At 42.9% G+C, this 22200-nt stretch overlaps 6 protein-coding genes across 9 annotated transcripts in view; 3 read left to right on the top strand and 3 right to left on the bottom strand.

Moving 5' to 3' along the window:
* Positions 1 to 2381, top strand: part of LOC111595233 (aminopeptidase N-like) — a 13525-nt gene extending 11144 nt beyond the window's left edge. The window contains exons 4-7 of the mRNA XM_023308869.2: positions 1 to 40; positions 104 to 653; positions 1403 to 1923; positions 1982 to 2381. The exon at positions 1 to 40 is cut by the window's left edge and continues 818 nt beyond it. Coding sequence (XP_023164637.2) covers positions 1 to 40; positions 104 to 653; positions 1403 to 1923; positions 1982 to 2216 — 1346 coding nt within the window. The 3' untranslated portion in view covers positions 2217 to 2381. The remainder of the gene's footprint in view (positions 41 to 103; positions 654 to 1402; positions 1924 to 1981) is intronic.
* Positions 2382 to 4471: 2090 nt separating this feature from the next.
* Positions 4472 to 10270, bottom strand: LOC111595229 (ubiquitin carboxyl-terminal hydrolase 1). 4 transcript variants are annotated; one of them, XM_023308860.2, is made up of 5 exons: positions 9813 to 10270; positions 7846 to 8340; positions 6735 to 7782; positions 6040 to 6670; positions 4472 to 5796 (listed from the first exon to the last, which is right to left on the bottom strand). In XM_023308860.2, exons 2-5 carry the CDS (start codon positions 8327 to 8329, stop codon positions 4612 to 4614), a joined length of 3348 nt encoding a protein of 1115 aa, XP_023164628.2. In that variant the 5' UTR covers positions 8330 to 8340; positions 9813 to 10270; the 3' UTR covers positions 4472 to 4611. The 4 variants fall into 4 exon arrangements, with proteins under 4 accessions (XP_023164628.2, XP_023164629.2, XP_023164630.2 ...); XM_023308861.2 differs by having other exon boundaries at positions 10073 to 10270; XM_023308862.2 differs by lacking the exon at positions 9813 to 10270 and adding an exon at positions 9048 to 9131.
* Positions 10271 to 10336: 66 nt separating this feature from the next.
* Positions 10337 to 12500, top strand: LOC111595230 (elongation factor 1-gamma). The gene is made up of 3 exons (XM_023308866.2): positions 10337 to 10426; positions 10570 to 10719; positions 11059 to 12500. The coding sequence occupies exons 1-3, from the start codon at positions 10367 to 10369 to the stop codon at positions 12175 to 12177; spliced, it is 1329 nt and encodes a 442-aa protein (XP_023164634.1). The 5' UTR covers positions 10337 to 10366; the 3' UTR covers positions 12178 to 12500.
* Positions 12501 to 12810: 310 nt separating this feature from the next.
* On the bottom strand, positions 12811 to 14066 carry LOC111595238 (CDGSH iron-sulfur domain-containing protein 2 homolog). Its single transcript, XM_023308875.2, has 3 exons — positions 13848 to 14066; positions 13149 to 13363; positions 12811 to 13090 (listed from the first exon to the last, which is right to left on the bottom strand). Exons 1-3 carry the CDS (start codon positions 13942 to 13944, stop codon positions 13007 to 13009), a joined length of 396 nt encoding a protein of 131 aa, XP_023164643.1. The 5' UTR covers positions 13945 to 14066; the 3' UTR covers positions 12811 to 13006.
* Positions 14067 to 14213: 147 nt separating this feature from the next.
* Positions 14214 to 17424, top strand: LOC111595237 (bromodomain-containing protein 8). The gene is made up of 3 exons (XM_023308874.2): positions 14214 to 15001; positions 15066 to 16148; positions 16211 to 17424. Exons 1-3 carry the CDS (start codon positions 14380 to 14382, stop codon positions 17155 to 17157), a joined length of 2652 nt encoding a protein of 883 aa, XP_023164642.2. The 5' UTR covers positions 14214 to 14379; the 3' UTR covers positions 17158 to 17424.
* Positions 17425 to 18054: 630 nt separating this feature from the next.
* LOC111595241 lies at positions 18055 to 19128 on the bottom strand. The gene is given in 2 exon segments (XM_030224875.1): positions 18055 to 18678; positions 18740 to 19128. Coding segments are annotated over 2 exon segments (963 nt in total). The 5' UTR covers positions 19079 to 19128.
* Between the last annotated feature and the right edge of the window lie 3072 nt (positions 19129 to 22200).

Below are 22200 nucleotides of genomic sequence, written 5' to 3'. Positions count from 1 at the left end.
ACATCAAGCGCATTATGGACTCATGGACACTGCAAACGGGGTAAGTGTCCATATATCATAATGCGCGCTTCGAAATTCTGAATCTCGACTCAACCTCTCACAGCTATCCTATTATCAACATAACCCGCGACTATTCAGCTGGCAGTGCCAAGCTCAGCCAGGAGCGTTATCTGCTCAACACTCAGATCTTACGGGCACAGCGAGGCGGTTGCTGGTGGGTGCCGCTCAGCTATACGACTCAGGCGGAGCAGGACTTTGCGAACACCGGTCCCAAGGCATGGATGGAGTGCAGCAGCTCCGGTGAAGCGCTGCCCAAGACCATTAGTGGGCTGCCCGGCAAGGACCAGTGGATCCTATTCAATACCCAAATGTCGACGCTGTACAAGGTCAACTACGATGAACGCAACTGGAAGCTGCTGATCGACACGCTGATCAACGGCGACTTTGAGCGCATTCACGTGATCAATCGGGCCCAGCTAATCGACGATGCCCTCTACCTAGCCTGGACGGGCGAGCAGAACTATGACATAGCCATGCAGCTGCTGGAGTATTTGAGGCGCGAGCGCGAATATCTGCCCTGGAAGTCGGCCTTTGAGAATCTGAAGCGCATCAAGAATATTATCGGGCAAACGCCCAACTTTGAGTTCTTCAAGGTGAGTTCAGTTCTAGTTAGAGTATGGCTCCACATACGCCTACATCCTGCTACATGCAAGTCAACGTAACCCAGAGCTCTCGTTCTGATTTCTATTCAAATTGCAAACCTCATGCGGCCCGACACTAAATTCACAATCTAAAAGTTGTATTTTTTCGTAAGTTCATTTTAGATCAGATCATAACAAAGCTTCGGAAAACATTTAGAATTCCTTTCTATAGCAGAACTCTCTCTCTCTCTCTCTCTCTCTTTCTATCACTCATAGTCTCTCTCTGTATCTCTCTCTCTCTCAGTCTCTGTTTTAGGTGCAGTCGGATAGCACCGACTGCCTCATACTCGTTCACGGCAGAAACTAAACAAATTGATCAAGTTATAGACTTAACTTCCGAGTATACTTAAGGCCTATCAATATTGGATCCATTTTATAAGTCGATGCTTAGCAGAAGTCGTTCGTAATCCATTTTCATTATGCTTTTGAAGCTCTTAAAGATCCCATGTGACAAGTTTTAATCATCTCTATAGAGACTATTTATATATATATTTAAAACTACAAATCTGCAATAGAGAATTAAAACTATAGCCAATATACCTCCTATCCAATAGCCCACAATCCCAAATAAGTCTTGAGGCATAACTAACATCCAAGATACCTTAGTCCGAATATACTCTCTTTACACAACGTGAACGAGTATGTGAAGAAGTGAGCACTTTTCGTATTACCTTAAATCGCTCTTTCACATTCATTCACAGCGTTATCTGCAAAAACTAATCGTGCCCATTTATGAGCATCTGAATGGCTTGAATGACACCTTCATCGACATTGAGCAACAGGACCAGGTGCTGCTCAAGACCATGGTGGGCAACTGGGCGTGTCAGTATCAGGTGGCCGACTGTGTGCCCACGGCACAGGCCTACTATCAGGCGTGGCGCAACGAACCGGAACCGGATAAGCGGAATCCGGTGCCAATCAATTTGCGGCAAACGGTCTACTGCACCTCCATACGGCATGGCAACGATGTTGATTGGCAGTTCCTGTGGACGCGCTACAAGAACTCGAACGTGGCCGCCGAGAAGCGTACGATTCTGTCATCGTTGGGCTGCACCCGCGAGGTGTGGCTGCTGCAGCATTACCTGGCCCTGACCTTCGAGCCCAAGCAGGGCATACGCAAACAGGACTCGATGTGGGCCTTCCAGGCGGTGGCATACAATGAGATTGGCTTCCATTTGGCCAGGGACTACTTCATGACCAACGTGGATTTCATCTACAAATTGTAAGGCATTCTCTCTTATACATCCGACTCAGATATATTTACTATCTTTGCGCTTCAGCTATAATCCCATTACCAAAGACATGTCGCGCCTGTTGCCGCCTTTCTCGGAGCAGACCTTCCTGCAGAGCGACTTCGATGAGTTCAGGAATTTTGTCACCGAACACAGGAGCTCGCTGAAGGGCCTGGAGCAGGCTATACAGCAAACCCTGGAGACCATGCTCACCAATGTCCAGTGGAAGAACCGCAACTACGGACAGGTCTCGGTCTCCATAAGGAGTCTGATTGACAAATAAAAGCACAATTAAAATGCATTACAAATAGAGGTGTTATATCCCACATGTATCCTTAAATAAATTATTTCCTATGCTAGCCCTCATCAGCTAATCGAAAACTCTGGCAATTGAGCATGGCACAAATTCAAATGTTTCAATAAACCATATTTAAATGATTATAAAACACCAAGAAATATTATTTTTAAATCTGTTTTGGGATCGTTAGTATTTGACAGGTTTAAGGAACTAAATAAAAAAATTTTTAAAATTATCATGTGATCTATGATCAATGATCAATGACCAATTCGCCTAGTTGCCTTGAGCTTTGATTCGTAAATCTGATTTCTTACAGTTTCTAACTCTGTGGATCAATATAAGTCAATATACGGGCCCTCGGGCTCCTCTGAGAATGTTACTTAAAATGTAGTTTGGCGTATCGTAAGATACTCTCCTATTATATATAGTGACAACAGCTCAATGAGCAGGAACTAAGCAGAGTTAATCAACTCCTAGAACTAATCAACTCTCCAAAGAGCCTGCATATTAGTTGACTGTAAGAAGTGAGGCATGGTGATAGCAGGGCAGAATATTCAGTTACACACACACATATACAATGTACGTATGGTATGTTGTATATTTCATATATTTAAGCATGTTTTGTTATGCTAATCAATAATAATCATAATCATAATCATAATCAGAATACAAAATGTAATTGGAATTAAACGGCGCTTCTTTAACAAAACTTTCGAATCAAATTTGAATTATTTTTTAGGGATTTGCTTTTTCAATGGAATTGTTAGATCTTACAAGTTACAATTACAATTACATGCTAAATAAATATGTGGGTATGTGTATGTGTGTGTGTGTTTGTAAATGTTAATATCACTAAAGCAGCGCTCCTGAAAAGATGTAACTAAACTCTTAACTAAAGAGCTGAACAGATTGTATCAAGTATTTGTTATTAAATGTAATTTTTATTATTATTTAATACAATTAGCATAGGTGTATGTGTGAGTGTGTGTGTGTGTTAACATACATGAAGTTGTGTCTGTGTTGTTGCTATCTTTATTATGCTTTAGTTCGTCCTATGAAAAACATGAGTATAAACTTTTTTTATTACATTTATAACAATTCTCTGATTGACTTTCAATTTTATGCACTTTTGTGTTCTTCTTTATTTGCCTGTTGCTGCTGCTGCTGCTGTTGTTAATTCAATTCAATTCGCCCAAAAAGAAAAGGCTTCTTTATTGGTTTGCATTTAATTGTAACAACTATTTAACACTTGATATATGTATGCTTGGGCCAATATGTTTATATATATATATATCTATTACTATGTCCAGATGCATTGATAATCATTTTTATTAATATGTACGTATATATGTATTTGTGTTAATGTTTATGTAGAACAAAATATTTAACTACTGTTTGAATTACAAGTTGTCGGTCTCACTTGAAGCTGCCTTTTGGCTATTTCTTTATGGAAAACTGATTTATTAACTATATTCAAAAAATTTATTATCATATCTTTAAAGTACTTATTGAATTGAGCTTTTCTTTATGTTAATTTACAAACGGCTTATCGAGATTTTTTGCGTGTGTTTTATCGTTATACTGAGGCGCGAAACAAGTATTTAAATAGCGTTCGTAACGTGTTAAATTCGTGTTTACAATTTTAGCTTTGATTTCTTACAATTGTTCTTTAACAAATGAATCTCCCAAGACAAAATTCCCTTTCATATGTTTCATAGCAAGTAAAAGCAACAATACTTAATGTATGCTAAACAAAAAATAGCGTGTATGTATATAGATATATATATATGTATGTGAGTGTGTGAGTAAATGTAAAATCTTCTTGAACTGAACGCAGAGAAGTACATTCTAAATGCCATGTGTCAAACTAATTGAATTTGTTAGCCAACGGCTTTAACTGGACCACAACTAACCTACACAGTTGCCCAGGCCCGAAACAAGGGTTTGGCTGGGCGTGGATTTTTTTATTTTTAAATATATATATCATTTATTTTTTCTGTTTTTTTTTTTGCTGGCTTCAGTCATAAGGTTATTTAGTTTTAAACAATTTGTTGTTTCGTATATAAGAGTTATTAAATGTAGTTTCCTTTTTTGTTACTTTTTATGCATGTAGATAAACGATAGAGCTTAAACGTGTACAATTGTTTAACAAACAGACTTCTGCTTCAACTTATGCCCACACTCGTGTGACCTAAACTAAGAGACGTATTTGTATATCTTTCCTATATATATATATATATATATATATCTATATAATGTATTTGAATGTAAGTTCCTACATAGCTGCTCTATTCATATAGTTGCTTATTTAATGCTGCTGTTACTTCTAGGGCACATCTGTTTTACATTTGATGACCTTGCGCAGCGTCGCAAAAACTTTTCAAATCTTGTGCAAGCCACTTTGCAGGTTATCATTTGACCAGGAGCTCTGCGGTAGCTGCTGCGCCGGCACAGCTCCTTGGGCTGTTGCTGCTGCTGCCGACGACGACGCCGATGACATCGACTGCTGTGGTGGAGGTGTGGATGATGAGCATGGCTTCTGTGGCGTCGCCGGCTGCAAATCGAAGCGTGCATAGAACAGCAAATATGGTGTTATTGTGATTTTGCGCGTCGGCGAGAGCAGCTCCTCAAATTCACGCTGTGTCATCGCCTTGATCTTATCATCGTCGCACATATACCAAATGGGCTCGTTGCTGTTGCCCTGGGCGAAGTTAGCTTTAACCCCGCCACGCCCCGTGCTGCCATAGCCCGTGGGATACGATGCGCAACTGTTGGTGCCGCTGCCATAGCTGAGATTGCTGTTGCTGCCATTCTGCAGGGATTCCTCGCTGAAGTCACTGTTGCTGGCACTATTGCTGCCCGCTACGCTGGCCTGTTGGCTGCAGCACAAGCGCATCGCACAACAGTTGACGCCATGACAGGTGGTGTTCATGCTGAGCTTGCCAATGCCATTGGTGATGGTCTTGCTGTTGAATCCGTTCACTTGCTTAACATTTTTGCTCATGTCGCCGCTACTGGATGCTTTGCTGCGACCAAATTTCATTTTCTTTATCAAACTGGTGCCTGATGAGGCTAACGCCGAAGCGGCCGCTGAAACAGGTATACTGGCAATGCTGCTAATACCATTATTGCTCGGTGCCGCATTCTCATTGCCAGCTGCTGTTGCCGCTGACGGGTGTTGCTGCGCGCTGGTAGTTGCATTCCGCCGATCCTTGGGGCAATTGACATAATCACTGGCCAAATCCAAAAAGCATGTGTATGCTATATAATGACCCACTGTTAACGTAGCGCCCACATGCGTTATGACGCTGTACAACTTATATACGTGCAGCTTGTTAGCATCGCTCAGCTCACAGCACTTGGCACAGAAGCAGGGCAACGTAAATGTTGTGGGCACATACGTGCTGACCTTCTCCATGCCGCCCGAAAACCGATTCAACTGGATGACCAATAGACGGGGCAGCACCTCATACGATATGGAGCGTATGGCCTCAGTGTAGCCCGTACACTGATTACAGCTGTATTTGTTATCGCCGCGAAAATATTCCCGCGTTATGCACGAGTTCTGCAAAAATACAAAGTAAATCAACTTTAAACAAATGAATCATTCTTTAATGCATCGCACTCATTTATAAATTGCTATTGAGCGTGAATAAAAGTAATGAATGAATGGAAACTAAACCAGTTTAACTGACCGCTTAAAATGTAAAACAGATGTCCGATATACTTAGGTAAAAAATGCAATTGGAATGAATTATTGCAACTATATATGAAGTCTTTCTATAGCTGATCTGGTATCTTTACTAACCTGTATATAGGCGCTGGGTTTTTCCTGTAATTCGGCATTATCATAACCCGAAATCGGCACAGGTACTGAGATATCGAGCATGCCCTGCTTCTGACGCGTAATTGTCTCACAGCTCAAGCATTTGGTGGTCAGCACCACAATGCCTTCAAAATCGGAGCTGAAGAAGTTGATGTTCAGCTCACGAATGCGCTCCTCTAGACGCATTTTATCCTTAAGCAGACTAGCCGTATTGATTTCATCATCACTGGAATATTTTGCAGGTGCGGTCGATGCAACTGATGCTGTGGTATTAGCAGCAGCAGCAACAGCCGCCGAAGCGCTGGCACCGCTGAGATCGACTGTATTTAAATAGAATAGACTATTGGAGGCGACATGTGAGGTTGCCATGCCACCGCCGGCTGTGGTTGGACTATTATCTTTAAGCGGTGACTGCAATCGTGTCGCCTTTGAGGACTTCACTTCATCTTTTCTCTTAGATTTTCGCGAAAAAAATGACGTTTTTGTTGTGGTAGTTTGATTTTGACTAGTTGCTATAGAGCCATTGCCGGAGGCGCTCATCAGCGCATGATTGCCCACATCAGAACGCTCCATCGAATCGACTGTGTCCGCATCATCAGGATTGGCAATGTAACTGTAGAAATGGAACAGCAATTGGTCAATTAATCACATTTTTGTCAACCTCAAACACAACTCACCCATTCGCAATCACTTCTGGACATTCGCCAATGGCCTTTATCAGCGACTGATTCGTTTCGCGTATACAATTCAGCACACACATTAGAAACTCGTGCGCATCCTGTTGCTGATTACCCTCGAATGTGGCATTGACATCCTGTATGGCATGCAACAGTGTGTCCGCATGATAGGGCTCACTAGAATCGGCCATCTCATTGCCGTGCAGACTGTTATACAGATCGTGCAATTTCTCACTGACCGACTGATGTGTTGACTTTTTGCTTCCACTGTTGGCGGCGTTGATGCTGCTGCCATTACTGGTACTATTGTACGGGTCCGTCGTGGCTAAGTCTTTGCTGCTCCAGCTACGTGCATGCTCCAATTGGGCACCACCGCCGCTAACGTTGCGGCCCAGCGAGGCGGACTTGGCATTCTGTTGACGCTGTATTGCCTGTTGCACCACATTCAAATCGTGAATGAGATGATGCAAATTATGTAAGAAATGCGGGGCAAAACGTAGTGTATACACCACCGAATTCAGATAGCATGTGTTGCCAATGTTGCACAGCGTACCCATAGCTGGGACATGATTCAATGTTGTGCCACCACTGCCATTTAGTCCGCTTCCGGGGTTAGAGCTTGCACCGCTTGAATTGCTGCCACCGGCTGGACCATAATACTGATGACTCTGCAGTTCGGGTGTGTCGCTGTCTCCGGAGACGGCTGAGTTACCAGCACGCAAGCCAGTGCCACTGGACGTATAACCATTGGCCACGCGCCGCTGTTCGTCAGTAGACGTCTGATACCGTCGATCGTATAACGACATGTTGCAGCTGCGTTTGCGTTTCCGAAAAGCCCGAGACGCTGGTTTACTCGAATCAAGCTCAATTTGAGCCGCAGCAATGGCCGCTGCTGTCTCCGCTGAGAAATTAGAATCGATTTCGATCCTGGGGCGACGTTTGCGATTTCTTCCGGTGATACCTCCACTCCCTCCGCGTCTCTTTTTTCCAGTTAGCTTCGGTTCGGGCTCCTCCTCAATGCGATTCCAAAACTCGGGTTGGAAATGTTCTGCAAAATTTGAATCTCATGTTTAGCAATTATTTGTTGAGTGAATATGCTTCAGCTGCTTACCTAACTTTATATACTTAAGATACTCTGTAGCCTCTGTGGGCGTCGGTGATGACTGTACTGTTGGTGGCGGAGTTGATGATCTCTCCGGTATGGGCGGTAGGTTTATTGCAGCTGTTTGTCGTGACCTTAGACTAGCACACCGCGAAAACTCTGCCACATAAACGCGTCGAACCCGTTTACGTTTAGGCGCCGCTTCAATATCTTTATGGGCTGTTTGTTGCGGCTGTGCAACCTGATCTACGTACTCTTGTACTTCTGGATATATGACAGAACACGTTGACGTTGGCGACGACGGCTCGTCGGATTTAGTCGCTGCAGATGTCGTGGAAGCTTGGGGTGTCTCTGAAGTGTCTGACTTCGACGAAATGTACGGGTGTTGATAATTGTCTGAGTTGCTGTTACTGGTGGTGGTGTTGTTACTGTTGCTGCTTGGCGGAAGACGTGCTTGTTCCTCTTTCAGCTCATATATTTCATATTCGTGCATCTTTCATTATCCTGCCAATATTACAAAGTGAGAAATTAGATCCAAGGATGCTTATGATATTGTATTTAACACACACTAATTATCTATATATGACAATACACTCAACAATAAATTTCAGGAAAACAAATGATAGGAAAACTTTTAAAGAGATATATCAGTGTTTAACAATTGTCAAACAAGGGATGCCAGTGTTGTAATATATGCGTTTACAGTTTTAATAACAATTATTGCTTCATATGCAAAAATATGGGAAAAACAATTAATTTTTAAATAACAATAAATTAAAAAAAATTTAACAGTTACAAAAGTAAGAAAGTATTTAATTATATATATATATATATATATATATATATATATATATATATATATATATATATTTTGAGCAAATGATTTTGAAATTTAAATAAGACGGTCACACTGTTGTGCATACCATTCTTGTAGCCCTAACAGCTGACAGTGTTCCCATCTCTCTCTAACTAAGAGGAACTGATTAGCACTACTATTATATTTTAAGTGCGACTTTCAAGCAATGTTATTAAGATGTAAGCGATCGCACGCACGAACTAAGTTTTGTTTGCATGTGTTGATTGGGTGATTCGTCAGCTATTCAAAATTGTCCGATAAGGTGATAAGGAATTGTATAATAATCAACCATTAATCTTACGTACAGGTGTTCATGATTCATTTCACCAAATTACTGACAAACAAGGGGGCTTACATAAATCTGAGAAATGCGCGTGGTTTACTCTCCATGTTCAGTTTTGATTCTCAGGTACCAATCATAGAAAACAGATGCATTTGGTGTACCATTAAATCAATAAAATAACTATTTTCGGTACATTTGTATCAAGCTCGGATATTCAGTTTAGAGCACCCGCCAGGCTGAGCAGATTTCCAATTTGAAAATAATAATTGCTCCCAGCACACGGCTCATTATGTAAAGTTTAAATCATGGCGAGAGCCTTGGCCGGCTGCTGATGAAAATTGACGGCGACAGGTGGGCAGCAGAGGTTGGTAAGCGGGGTTGAAGCGTGGCTTTGGTGAGGTAGGCCAGGGCCAAGCATCGATGGGGGCGGAAACAGAGGGCAGCAAAGAACAAACAAATATTAATGCGAATGAAATGTAGAAAGAGTGAACGTAAACGTGAACATGAACATGAATGTGAACGTTAACTGTGTGTATTGCTATTGATTTTGTTGCTGGAATGAAGGTCACATGTCGCACAGGCTTCAAATACAAATGACGGAAAAGAGCGCATGATAATGCTAAGGTTACACATTTAGACGACACGAATAAGACTGGTTGAACACACACAGTTACAATTACAGCACTGAACAACAACAACAAATGCAAAGTAAACAGTTAAAATAATAGAAGCAAGATTTGCAAATTTGCTGGATGCTGTGACATTCATTTTGCAAATGTGTAGATGTATGGGTGCGCGTATGTGTTTATGTGTTTTCCGTATTAAAATGCGACTCACATATTTTGGGAACAACATTTGCGGGCGGTTGCTATGTTCGGTGTAGCATTGCCTTGAGAAAAATAAACAATTTCAATTGCCGCTGCCAAATGTCATGAAATTTCACTTGCAACGTAACGCAGCGCAACGTAAGAACCATACACACACATACGTACGCATGCAACGCTCCCCGCACTCGCTAAGCTGACACCACACACACTCTAATTTTCACTTTTTTTCACTGCGGCGGTATTCGTTTGACTGTCCAACGGGTTTTGTACCTGGTTAGGAAAACTTTCTTCACTGCTGCACTTCAGGGCATTGTAGCGGTGCTGCACTTACACATTAACATTTATTTTATTTATAGTTTCAAGTGGTTTGAGGCACTGAAATTAGTTAAACTTATGCGCCGTAAGCGTACGGCCGCTCTCGATGGCAGATGATGTTCACTCGTTGTATTGCTACTCGTTATAGTAGACAGAGTTTGCTCCCCATCTTAAAATGTTCACTCCTCATTTAACAGAATTGCTATTCGTTGAAATCGACTCCACAAATAACATGACATGTAGTAGGCTATGGCAATACTGCTTGTGTCTTCTTCTTTCTCTCCGGCAGAAATCACGATGTCGACTGGAGTAAGTAAAAAAAGCGTCTGTCTAATTTGCAAATTATTGTGCAATCCTATATTAATAATTACCAAATTATCGCTCAACTGGTGCAAAAAAGATTGAAGTAAAGGATAAATATAAAATGTTGACCACAAAATGTTTATTTGCAGACGCTTTACACTTATCCTGAAAACTTCCGCGCATACAAGGCCCTCATCGCGGCCCAGTACTCTGGCGCAAAGGTGAAAGTGGCCGAGGACTTCAAGTTTGGCGAGTCCAATAAATCGGCGGAATTCCTAAAGAAGTTCCCCTTCGGCAAGGTGAGGCTGGGTTTTAAGTATAGGTATATATATATATAGAGATTGACGTTGCTTATCTATCGCTTTGGGCGTGGAACAAAGAGCTCAAAAGCCGGCTATGCAACGTCAGCACCTAAGATGGTGCCTCGTCGTACCTACTAACGCAAATAAGCTTATTTGCATTGTGCATGTGTGAAAATTTGCCAACTCATAAGTTTCGCTTGAAAACTTGTGCGATTATTGAGAAGTGAGGTTCTGCCGGCTGTTGCATAGACAGTCGTGATTTTCAGCTATGTGGCATTATGTTCGCTTCATTTGCGAAGAGTCTGCGCTAATTTTGAAAATGTTTTTTTTTTTTAGGTGCCAGCATTTGAGACCGCTGATGGCAAATATCTAAGCGAGTCGAATGCCATTGCCTACTATTTGGCCAACGAGCAGCTTCGCGGTGGCAAATGCCCCTTCGCACAGGCTGAGGTGCAGCAATGGACTTCGTTTGCTGACAACGAAATCTTGCCAGTCTCTTGCGCTTGGGTTTTCCCTCTGCTTGGCATTATGCCGCAGCAGAAGAACGCGAATGTCAAGCAAGACGCTGAGGTTGTACTGCAGCGACTGAACAAGAAGCTGTTGGATGTCACCTACCTCGTTGGTGAGCGCATTACTCTGGCTGATATTGTTGTGTTCTCCAGCCTGTTGCACTTATACCAGTATGTGCTGGAGCCAAGTGTGCGCCGTGATTATGTCAATTTGAACCGTTGGTTCGTTACCATTCTGAACCAGCCACAGGTTCAGGCTGTACTCAAGGATTACAAGCTGTGCGAGCAGGCACTAGTCTTCGATCCCAAGAAGTATGCTGAATTCCAGGCTAAGACCGGTACAAAGCAGCAACAGCCAGCCAAACAGAAGGAGGAGAAGAAGCCCAAGGAAAAGAAGGAGGCAAAGAAGGAAGAGCCCGAGGAACTTGATGCTGCCGATGCGGCTTTAGCCGCTGAACCCAAATCGAAGGATCCCTTCGATGCCATGCCAAAGGGCACCTTCAACTTTGATGATTTCAAGCGCGTCTACTCCAACGAGGATGAGGCCAAGTCCATTCCTTATTTCTTCGAGAAGTTCGACGCCGAAAACTATTCCATCTGGCTCGGCTCATACAAATACAATGAGGAGCTGTCCAAGGTGTTCATGTCTTGCAATCTGATCACTGGTATGTTCCAGCGTTTGGACAAGATGCGTAAGCAGGCCTTCGCCTCAGTGTGCCTTTTCGGCGAGGACAACAACAGCACCATCTCAGGTGTGTGGGTATGGCGCGGACAGGAGCTGGCCTTCCCCCTGTCTCCCGACTGGCAGATCGACTACGAGGTCTATGACTGGCAGAAACTGGATCCCAAGAGCGAGGAGACCAAGAAGCTCGTCACCCAGTACTTCTCATGGTCCGGCACTGATAAGGATGGCCGTAAATTCAACCAGGGCAAGATTTTCAAATAAGTTGCAACGCAATATTTCTATCGAGATTCAAAATGCATGCAGCAAGCACTATGCCTATTTCTAAGTTCCAACTGATTAGTAAAGATATAAGTGAGTCGGAAACGTCGTGCTGTATTATCATCTAAAAATACATATGTCCTGGTTTGCTCAGCACGCCAAATCTTTTGTATTTCAAATCGTTTCAGCCTTCTGCATTTCTGTTAACAAAAGAATTGTTTTTGTAATTGCGTTTAATACAAGCAAGAAAAATTATACGTCGAACAGACCAACCAGGTAATAATTTATATACGGGAATTAAAATAAATACGCGTTTTCTACTACTACATCGATATGAAGTCTCAATTTAACCGCACAGTATAGATAGATAATCTCGATCCGATGTATATATTTGACCGATGTTGATGCTGCTTATGGAGGCTAAATGTGATCAAATGTTAAAAATAGCTTTTGCGAATCTAATCTAATGCTGCAAACTTAGTGATAATTTCTACCTCATAAATAAGCCATATTACAATTCCGACCATTATCAATTCGGTGATCGATAGAAGTTTTATCAGATTGAGTAACAGAAATAACGATTGGTCAGCTAGCCTGTTAATACAGATTACTTAAAAAGAGCTTACTTAATTTCGGTTTTATGAATTACATTCATTTAGGCAATCTTTATTGGCTTCATTATATCAATCAAATTTTGCTTATGGTAAAAATAAGTTGAAAACAATCTATAGAATTTAAAACAATTTGTTATTGCGAACTTGAGAACAGTTCTTTCTGCCTGCATATGAATATCAATAAGGAAATGCTAGAAAAACGCGTCACCAGTTTAGAATTATTTCCTCTTGATCACAACCGGTCCGACATTGTCGCCTGTGTTCTTGTTATGCTCGCCATGACTACCATCACAGTAGGGCCACTAAGAAATGGATCGTAGCATAAGTTAAAAGAAATATGGCATTGTCAGTTCTACTCACGTTCTTGGTCTTCCAGCAGCGACAGAAAGCGGCCGTATTCGCAATGTTTTCAATGTCAATCATATCGACGACCTTAGCCTCGTGCTTGCGTATGTTATCATTGCAACGGCCAGTGGAGGACTTACGCCTTGCTGCAGGGCAAAGGGCTTGATACGTGACATAGCCAATGCCGACAACAACGGCGGTGGGTGGAATGAGTGCTAGCCAATCTTTAACTGTAAAAAGTAAAAACCGAAGATAAAACACTAATTCAGAAATTGCTCTTAAATTAGGGCAAATTGTGAAAAATACAATTTTAGCCGGCTGAAGAAGTTCTCGACGAATGGAAACTTTCGATGCGAATTGAATTATGTTCCACAAATTAAACTTATCAATAATTGCCTACTGTTTATCTATGATGCAGATAAAAATTTTATGAGCTTTTCACTGAAAATTTTCGTCTTTTTGCAAAACAACAAATTCAACAATGGCGTTATTTTGACCCAGATGTTGCATAATAAGTTGGCTCAGGTGAGCAGCTTTTGTAAATGTTTAAGACATATGTACAAAGCATGCTTAAGCATGGCAGACAATCACTGAGCAATTTATCACTTTAGCTTATGCTATTTGGCACGTAATTAAAAATCTAGTTAAAGTTCACAATTTTATTCTGAGCGTCCTTTAGTACAATTCCAATGTTCAGACACGCGTGGCACTCACATGATAATTTAAACCAGCCACCAACGCTGTCGGGCACCGGCAAGCCGGACAAATAATTTGGCAGGCTTGTTTTCACTACTTGTGATAATAATTGCATTATGGTTTTAGTTTCCTTTGCCTTTTAATAAATTAAACGACAAATGTAGTACACAAAATATCTGTAAGCTGATTGTTTTTATTGTTGTTGTGTTAATGCTGTGTGACCCTAGGTATAAAGCAGAAATATACTGAAAAATGCGCGTATATAATTTAAATTTTTGTGAAATTCGAACAGAAAATGTTTTTGAGATAAACAAATATAGAATTATATGCTGATTTATTTTGCTATAGATTTGTAAACATAATTTCTGGAATTTTCTTAATTCCTGTCATTTCATTAATTCCTGTCTCTCCAAAAATACCTAAGTTATAAATAGTGACGAAGTAACAGTTACGTCAATACTGCTCATCTCTATCAGCGCTCATCTCTATCAACACAAAGCGGTGGTGAAATATTTGTTTGCGGCTTTCATATATAAAATAAAATTAACAAATGAGCCGCATTCCTCTTGACACTTGGTCCAAACGCGAGCAACTATGCCTAGCCTCGGCAGTATCGTGCAGCGGCGACCAGAATTGGATAACAGTTAGTCGCACACTGAAGTCAGTTTGCGGCAATGCAAACACTCGACCGGCGGATTGGTACTCCCAGAAAAATTGTGCCGTCCAGTATGGCCATTTGCTGGAAACGGTCGAGACCACGAAGCGCAAGAAGCGCACCAACGAAAGCAGCGGCTTCTCTTCGCCGGCTACTGTGGCCGTGGAGACTCCCACAGAAATTCTGCTGCGACGACTAACAGAGGAACGCCTGCTGGAAGTTAAAACCCAGATGCGTCGAGACCAAGAGCTGTATAGTAAGGTGCAGCGAGAAATTGAAGCCTTGCAGTCGGATGAGATGACCGAACAGCAGCTGCAGCAAATGTGGCAGGAAATCGAAAAGGAACAGGAAACAAAACGCATAGACGAAATGAAGCTCGAGAATCGAATGCGGGAGCGTGAGCAACGGAAGAAGGATATTGCGGGCAGTTGGCGTAACAGGGAAAGTGGAACAGGAAGACGCTCCAACCTAACTGCAGACACAACTTCCGTCGATATGGATGTGGAGGACATTGCAGGTTTGTTTCCCAATAGTCAGGATTATATGAGTGTAATATATATTAACAATAAATGTAATTCCAGCCGCCAACACAGCTGGGGGCAGCACCAAGCAGCAGGCGGCACCCGCTCCTTTGCTAACATCGCTACTTAAGTCGCCCAGCGGCAGCAGTGGCAACAGCGCCACATCTCCAACTGGCAGCTCAGCGGGAGCAGGCGTGGCCCGAGCGACGGCAACGGCGCCAACGATTACTTCGCTACTGACAAGTGGCGCCAGTGCCATACCCAATCAGCCGGCAGTCATATTAAAAAGTTCTAACGATCCAGACTTTATGACTCGACCCATTAGCGGACCGCCTGTAGCGGAGGTAGCTAACACCGAGCCTAGTCCCTCACAGGCAGCACCAACGCTGTCCATGCTGCTGGAGAAGAATAAACTAGCTACTGGAGCATCAGCAACTACTAGTAAACCAAATGAATCGCCAACAAAGTCCGCAGATGCGGAGGCAAGCTCCAGTGACAAACAAGCTGCAGCAGATCTGGAGGCAATATTCACTGATGATCCCGTAGAACAGCATCTGATCGAGGCTTTTTGCAAAAATATTATCGATGACATTGGCATTGAAATTGTCAGCGTTATTGATGAGGAGATACTGAAGAATGTGGACAATGTTGTTTCGCCAGCTGAGGAGCCAGCCAACGCTGAAGTAGCTGACTTTGATGATAAGCTCGAATCGCTAAATCATAACGATTCTGCCAGTTGCAAGTCCAGCCAATCGCCGGCACAGCCGAAAACACAGGAAGTGGTCATTGGTTCCAGCGATGACTCCAACGATAATATACCATTAGCTGCCGTAGCATCACAGGAGAGCAAGGACCGCAGCCAGCCATCAGTCGAAGCCGCAGACATAGCCACAGATGATGCAGAAATTATAGCCGAGGAGCTAAATGAAACCATCACCATTGCCAGCAGCTCGAGTGAGGAGAATGCGCGGGAAGTGCCCACACCTGTGGTGGCTGATACAGTGGAGGCATCTGAAACAGTAGTTAGCAAATCTCCTGGAGCAATTGAAGCCAACACACCCGAAGCTAGCAAAAAGACAGAAGAAAGTGCTCCTTCGGAGGAGACAGAAGTCAAAACTGAGCAAGTCGAGGCCAGCAACGAAGGTTAGTATAATCCAAAAGGTATAAGACTTCCACTTAAGCTTCATTGTGTTATTTCATTTTAGTCTCTAAAGAGGAACCCAACAAGGCAGCCAGCTTGGAGGCCTACAAAGGTACAGCCGAACCCAATACAGAGATGAAGACGCCTGCACCAACGACGGCCAGTGCAGTGCACGATACGGATGAAGAATCCTCCTCGCTGACAGACAGCAGTAAGACGGATGAGCCCATACGCAACGCTAAATCCAAGCAGCAAACTGATGCCAAGCCCGATCCAGAGTCCAGCACTGGCACGCGACAGACGCCATCCAGCGGCTTCGGTTTAGCCAGCACACCCGCTCCAGCGCCCGTTTCTGCACGTGCCCCACTGTTGCGTAGGCTGCCGCGTCGCGATCGCTCCGAGAGTCCCATGGTGGACGATGATACGACAACGGCCAGCGATCATTCCACAGCCAGATCCAGTTCACGTCGACGCTGCTCTTCAACTCCTGTCATAGATAGCATACCCAATTCACCGGCATCCAGTGAGCACACTGACGATCGTCGGGAAACGCGTGGCGCCTCCAAGAAGCTCTTCCTCAGCATCTACAGCACGCTGCAGGAGAGCAAATATGCGTCTCCTTTTCGGCGCGCCTTTCACGACGAGCACCCGCACAGGAAGGCAGAGCTGTGTCTGCGGCCCATGGACTTGCCCACCATCAAGCGCAACATCGACTCTGGCCATCTGCGCAGCATTAACGAACTACAGCGAGATGTGCTGCTCATGTGCCAGAACCTGCTGCTGGTCTACAAGCCGCATACCACACAGCACAAGACGGCGCTTCTCTTCATGCAAGAGTGTCGCTCGCTCAAAGATTTCGCCACAATCACTCACACGCCATCCGATAACAGTTCCTCCAGCAGCAACAGCAGCAAAGTGGAGAAGGAGAAGGAAAAGGAAAAAGAAAAGGAGCGCACGCCAGCTGGCAACAAAGCGCGCAGTGGCTCGCGCAAGAGCCAGAGGCATCACTAGACTTAGGTTATTACTTACACTTCATAATAGACCTTAATATGATATGTGCTATCAAACCTGCATAATCCTTTGCTCCCATGGCAGCAAATCAATGCCGCAATCTAATTAATTAATTATATAATTCATCAACTATTATATAAAATCTGTCTAATACTAAATATTTAAGCACATTATACAATAAGTCTGTCACACAAAATAATAGCCAACCATTAACAATTTTGTATACTACACTCGCACAATAGCCGCTGCTCTTATACGTATAATAATGATATATATATATAATACTATATATATATTTTTATTAACTCATGCAAAACAATATAAAAATATTAAAAAATTATCTTAATGGATAATAATCTTCAATGAAATAAGTTTTAAAATGTTGTTGAAACACTGCAAATGATCAGTTTAGTTAAATTGTGTGTCAGCTTAATAATAATACTGATTGTTTAGAAAACTAGATGTTTAATAGGTGTGAATCAAATCGGCTAATAATGTAGTTTCTTGGTTAAGTACGTCATGCCAATTGCAGCAATTGTGGCAGCTTAAGATATTTAATTGTTCATAAACTCCTAAATTTTGATTCAGATTTCAAGATTGTTCTTACGTCAGCTCCAAGTTAAGATATAAATGATTCAAAAATAAGTTTGAAGTTAAATCTGGAAATTGTCGATCTGAATATAAAGCTAAAAGCGAAACATAAAATATAAAAATTAATTAATTTATGTAAATGTTTCTTTAGTTATCTATAGAGACAGCCACTCTAGCTTTATTGCTATAAATTCGTAAATTGGAAGGATCATTTGAATCGACTTATGCTATATACAGAAGTTATGCTCACAACAGTTTGTCTTAAAAATAGTAATTGCCTCTAGTAACAAGTCCAGCCCAGATGTGTCAATCGAAGAATATCAGATTTTGCAGTCTTCGGGAGCGAGAGGAGTGGCAAACGGCTCGTCGAGTCGGGCAATAAAACTTACGCAAGCAGCGCGAGAGTCTCAAGTCGCATTGGCACAGGCGAGCCGCACAGGAATCGGGGCCACCCCACTCACCGTGATCGATGGCGCAAAGGGGCTTGCCCCGATAGCACTTCCACACGTAGGGCACAAAGTATTCGAGATAGGAGATGCAGTTGCTCTGGCCGTAGCACTTGTCGTGCAGACGGCAGCAGCGATCGATGCCATCGTTGGGCACTCCATGGCCGCCAAAGCCGCAATAGCAGCCGTAGCCCTTGTAGATCAATGGATCACAATTCGTGGAGCACTTGATCATGGAGTAGAGCTTGGCCACATCCCGTTTGCCGCGATCACTGGCCGGTTGGGTGTCATTGCTCAAAGCCCACTTCATGGAGTAACCAAAGGGATCGTTGGCACGCGCTATATACACATTCTCTCCGTTCAGCAGATCCTCGCGCTGCGCTTCCGCCAGGTTAGGCGTTACAACACGTATATCTGTAACATGTCCATATAGCTGTTGGGACTTCAAGTTCAGCAAAATGTCTGCCTGTGGATAGGTCAGCTGCTGCTGCTGCTGCTGCGCTGGCGCCCTGCGAGTCAAGAACTTAGTGGATGCATATACGAACTGAGGATACCTACTTGAGTGTCTGTTCCAGCCATGCCTGCGGAGGCTGCAATTCACCTGTCCAGCCGGGCAGGCCCAGCTGCTGCCATTCGCCCAGATTGGACTTGAGTGCAGCTGCTCGTGGTATCGTTGTGACATTGGGAAAGATTGGTTCCGCAAAGTCGGATCGCTGCATTGTCAACAGCTCAAAGCCATCGCGCTGGCTATTGGGCATTTTGAATGAGAAGGTTGGATTCGCTTGACGCATGCTCGCTCCATACATTTCCGGTATTATGTGCGCCAGCAAGGCGCTGTCATTGGTGATGCCCCTGAACGCATTCCATATATCATTCACAACCATGTCCGCATGACAGTGCACAGCCAGGAGCAGCAGCAGCCATCGCACATGTGCTCTTGTCCACATCTTGTGCACCCAAAAGTGTTAGCTCAATCAGACGCTGACGCAGACGCGGGACTCGTGCGATCTGTCCGAGTCGAGCGGCAATCAGAAATTGAAACTGGCGCGCCAGCGAAATGCGGTAGTTGGCCATTGGCCGCTAAGTACCCAACAAAAGAAACCAAAACAAGACCTCAGCGGTTAGCTAAGGCCGAACCAATGATACCCTGTAGCCAGCATTAACCCGAACTATACACTAGAGAGATTCTGGGCAAGAGCCCAGAAAGATAAGGAAAATGGCATCAATAATAATAAGTAAACAGATTTGTCTAAGTAAATTGCTCGAATTACAAATCCATTGATCCTTACATAGAGTTGGGTCTACCCAGTGCTTAGCCATTGGCAATGGGTATTACAAAAAAAAAAAAATGAAACATAAATTGTTCAAAATCGTGTTAATAGCAATAATAACAATGGCCAGCAGCGAAGCTGAGGCTGACGATGACTGCGGCTGCGACAGCGACTGCGACGCCGACGGATTTGGTGTGCGAGAGGCAAACGCATAAAACCAAATATACAAACTGACAGTGGCACAAATACGAAGCCGACTCCAGCGCCGTTAGGTGGGTCAGTAACCGTAACCCACATTGCGTATATGCGCGAAAAGTTACGGCAAGCGAATTGGGCGTAGCAAGCTAAGACGAAGGTGAGCAGCAGCAGCAGTCCGAGTCGAATTTTAGCCAAGATCAGTTCATGGCCATCATTTAGGGCTTTTAATTACCGAACTGAGCTACATAGTTGGCTCGCAAGGGGGTGGGTGGTCTGCAAACCGGTGATCACTTGGCCAAACAAAATTGGCATTGGTGTAGTGTGTGCAGCTTGTTTATGGTCTGGTTGTAGATACATAGCTAAAGTCAAGCGCACATATTAGTACTTACGTACGTATGTTGTTTACCTGTCTGCTATTGCACAGGTAATTTATAGTGTTCGCTTGCAACGCCTTCGTTACGTTGGTTGCATGTTACGTGTGAGAGCAAAAGCAACGCATTCACATAAAACATAAAACATTGTACTTTCAAGTCGAAGTCGAGCACACATCAATGTAAACATGAATGAAAATGGAAATGAATAGACGCATATATATACTTATACGTATTATCGGATATACAAGTGTTTGTTTAAATCATAGATTAAGTTAATTAAACGCAAGGCATTAATAATATCTAAGCTTCGCTTTAATTATTCCATGAAATTAACTAATATTTTCAAAAAGATTTTGGCGCGTAATATACTTTTGAGTTTGCCAATCGGTAAAAAAAAATCGAGTATGCTGTTATCGGTTGAATCGGTGCTTCAAATCAGTGTTGAAAAGCTTCACAAGCTGTCACTTTACAGCACTTAATTTAATTCAATCGGTTGATACATCGATAACTATCGCCTTATTTGAAATTATCAACCAGTAAAGGCAAACTTTAATTTGTTTGTTCATTTATCTGGAATTCTTTAATCTACAGCAGCTGCATTTTTGACTATTCAAAGCATGAACCCAGTCATGATCATCTACATATATTCATGCCCAAGGTACTTCCTCTCGCTTAGTAAGCATCGTTTAAGTTTACATATCAAAGACAGACAAAACGCTTCAATAAATTGCACACATATTTTATTTAGATTCAATAAATGTGATTACTATTCTGGCTCGTCCGGCCGTATGGTCTCTAAACATAGTACAAGTGTTTGTTGCAGCATCATCCTCGCGGGCAAACGGAAATGCCACGCATTGGAAGAAGCATTTTTCCAGCTGCCGCTGCCACTGCCACTGCCACTGCAGTAGTCGTACTGCTGGAACAGCATATCCAGTAAAGACGTCGCTGGCCAGAGTTCAAGCTGCGTTGTTCTGCTTTGCTTTAATCGCTGCATTGTCATCTTCTTTGCTGGCAGCGATCGACCGACGGCTTACTTCTCGCCCCTTTTCTACTTGCAATTGCAAGCATAGTGCTTGTTGTTCTCCTTCTGGTTATGGCAGTCGTAGTTGTTGTTGTTTGTGGGAACGAGCACACAACACAGCACAAAGCTATTTTCAAATTGGAAAGGTTTTGCACTTCGCCAACGCAGCCACCAGCTCGGTAACTCTTTTTGTTCGCTTTGTTTGCGGCTTCGCTGCTGCAGCCGTTGCTACTGCTGCTGTTACAGCCAACTTCTTTCTCGTTAGTTTGTTATTTTAACTATTATATCAATTAGTTTCAACGTTTGACGGCTTCGCCAGCTTCAGCTCATTGTGGCTGTGGCTGCTGCTAGATTGTGGATGGAAGGAGGAAATGGAAATGGAAATGGGAAAGCAAGGCGAAGGTAGCGGCAGACACGAAGTTCGAGGTTGAATTTTGCGCCGTTGCAATTCACTGCGTTTGGCTTTCACGCTGGGGTTGAAACTCTCAAAGTATGCGTGCGTGTCTCTCTGTGTGTGTACCTACAAATAGCAGCACTCTCATTTTGAAAATATGTAAATAACACAATGAACGTGGCTTTTTTATTGGCCTTCCAGTGCGTTGGCATTTCAGTAGCGTGAAGAAGGAAATAGCGATCAGGGTTGAAAGGTGTTCCGGGCCTTGTTTGCGAACGGCAACTGAAATTATACTTGGAGAAATTTAAATGCGGCAGGTGTTACAGTTAGACGCGCTGTTAGCTTCGACGCTTGGCAGCACTGGCTAAAAAATATAAAAACAAAGAACAGTTATTTTCGGTTGGCCGATGATTTAATGCCCTTGCAGACATTACAAGCGGGCGTATTATTTCTAAAATCCAATGATATTAATTGTTATCATATAATGCGCATGTGTATGTATATGTATTTATATACGGAATACAAGTAAAGATTAATTCCAAGCTGTATTCGGATAGCTTTCAAACTAAGTAATTAATAATATAAAAAAGAAATAGTTCATGATCTCAAAAAAAGTTTTTTGTTTTGTTTCCATGCAAAACACATTTAATGGGAAACAGCACAACCCACATGCAAAAGATAGTTAAACAAAAACGTTAGTTTTTATTTTCTTTGCTTGTCGTTTGGCGCATGCGATTACGACAGA

Source organism: Drosophila hydei, unplaced genomic scaffold (assembly GCF_003285905.1).
Source record: "Drosophila hydei strain 15085-1641.00,03,60 unplaced genomic scaffold, DhydRS2 tig00008119-arrow-pilon, whole genome shotgun sequence".
Taxonomy (NCBI): Eukaryota; Metazoa; Arthropoda; class Insecta; order Diptera; family Drosophilidae; genus Drosophila; species Drosophila hydei.
This window is presented reverse-complemented; position numbering and strand designations above follow the sequence as displayed.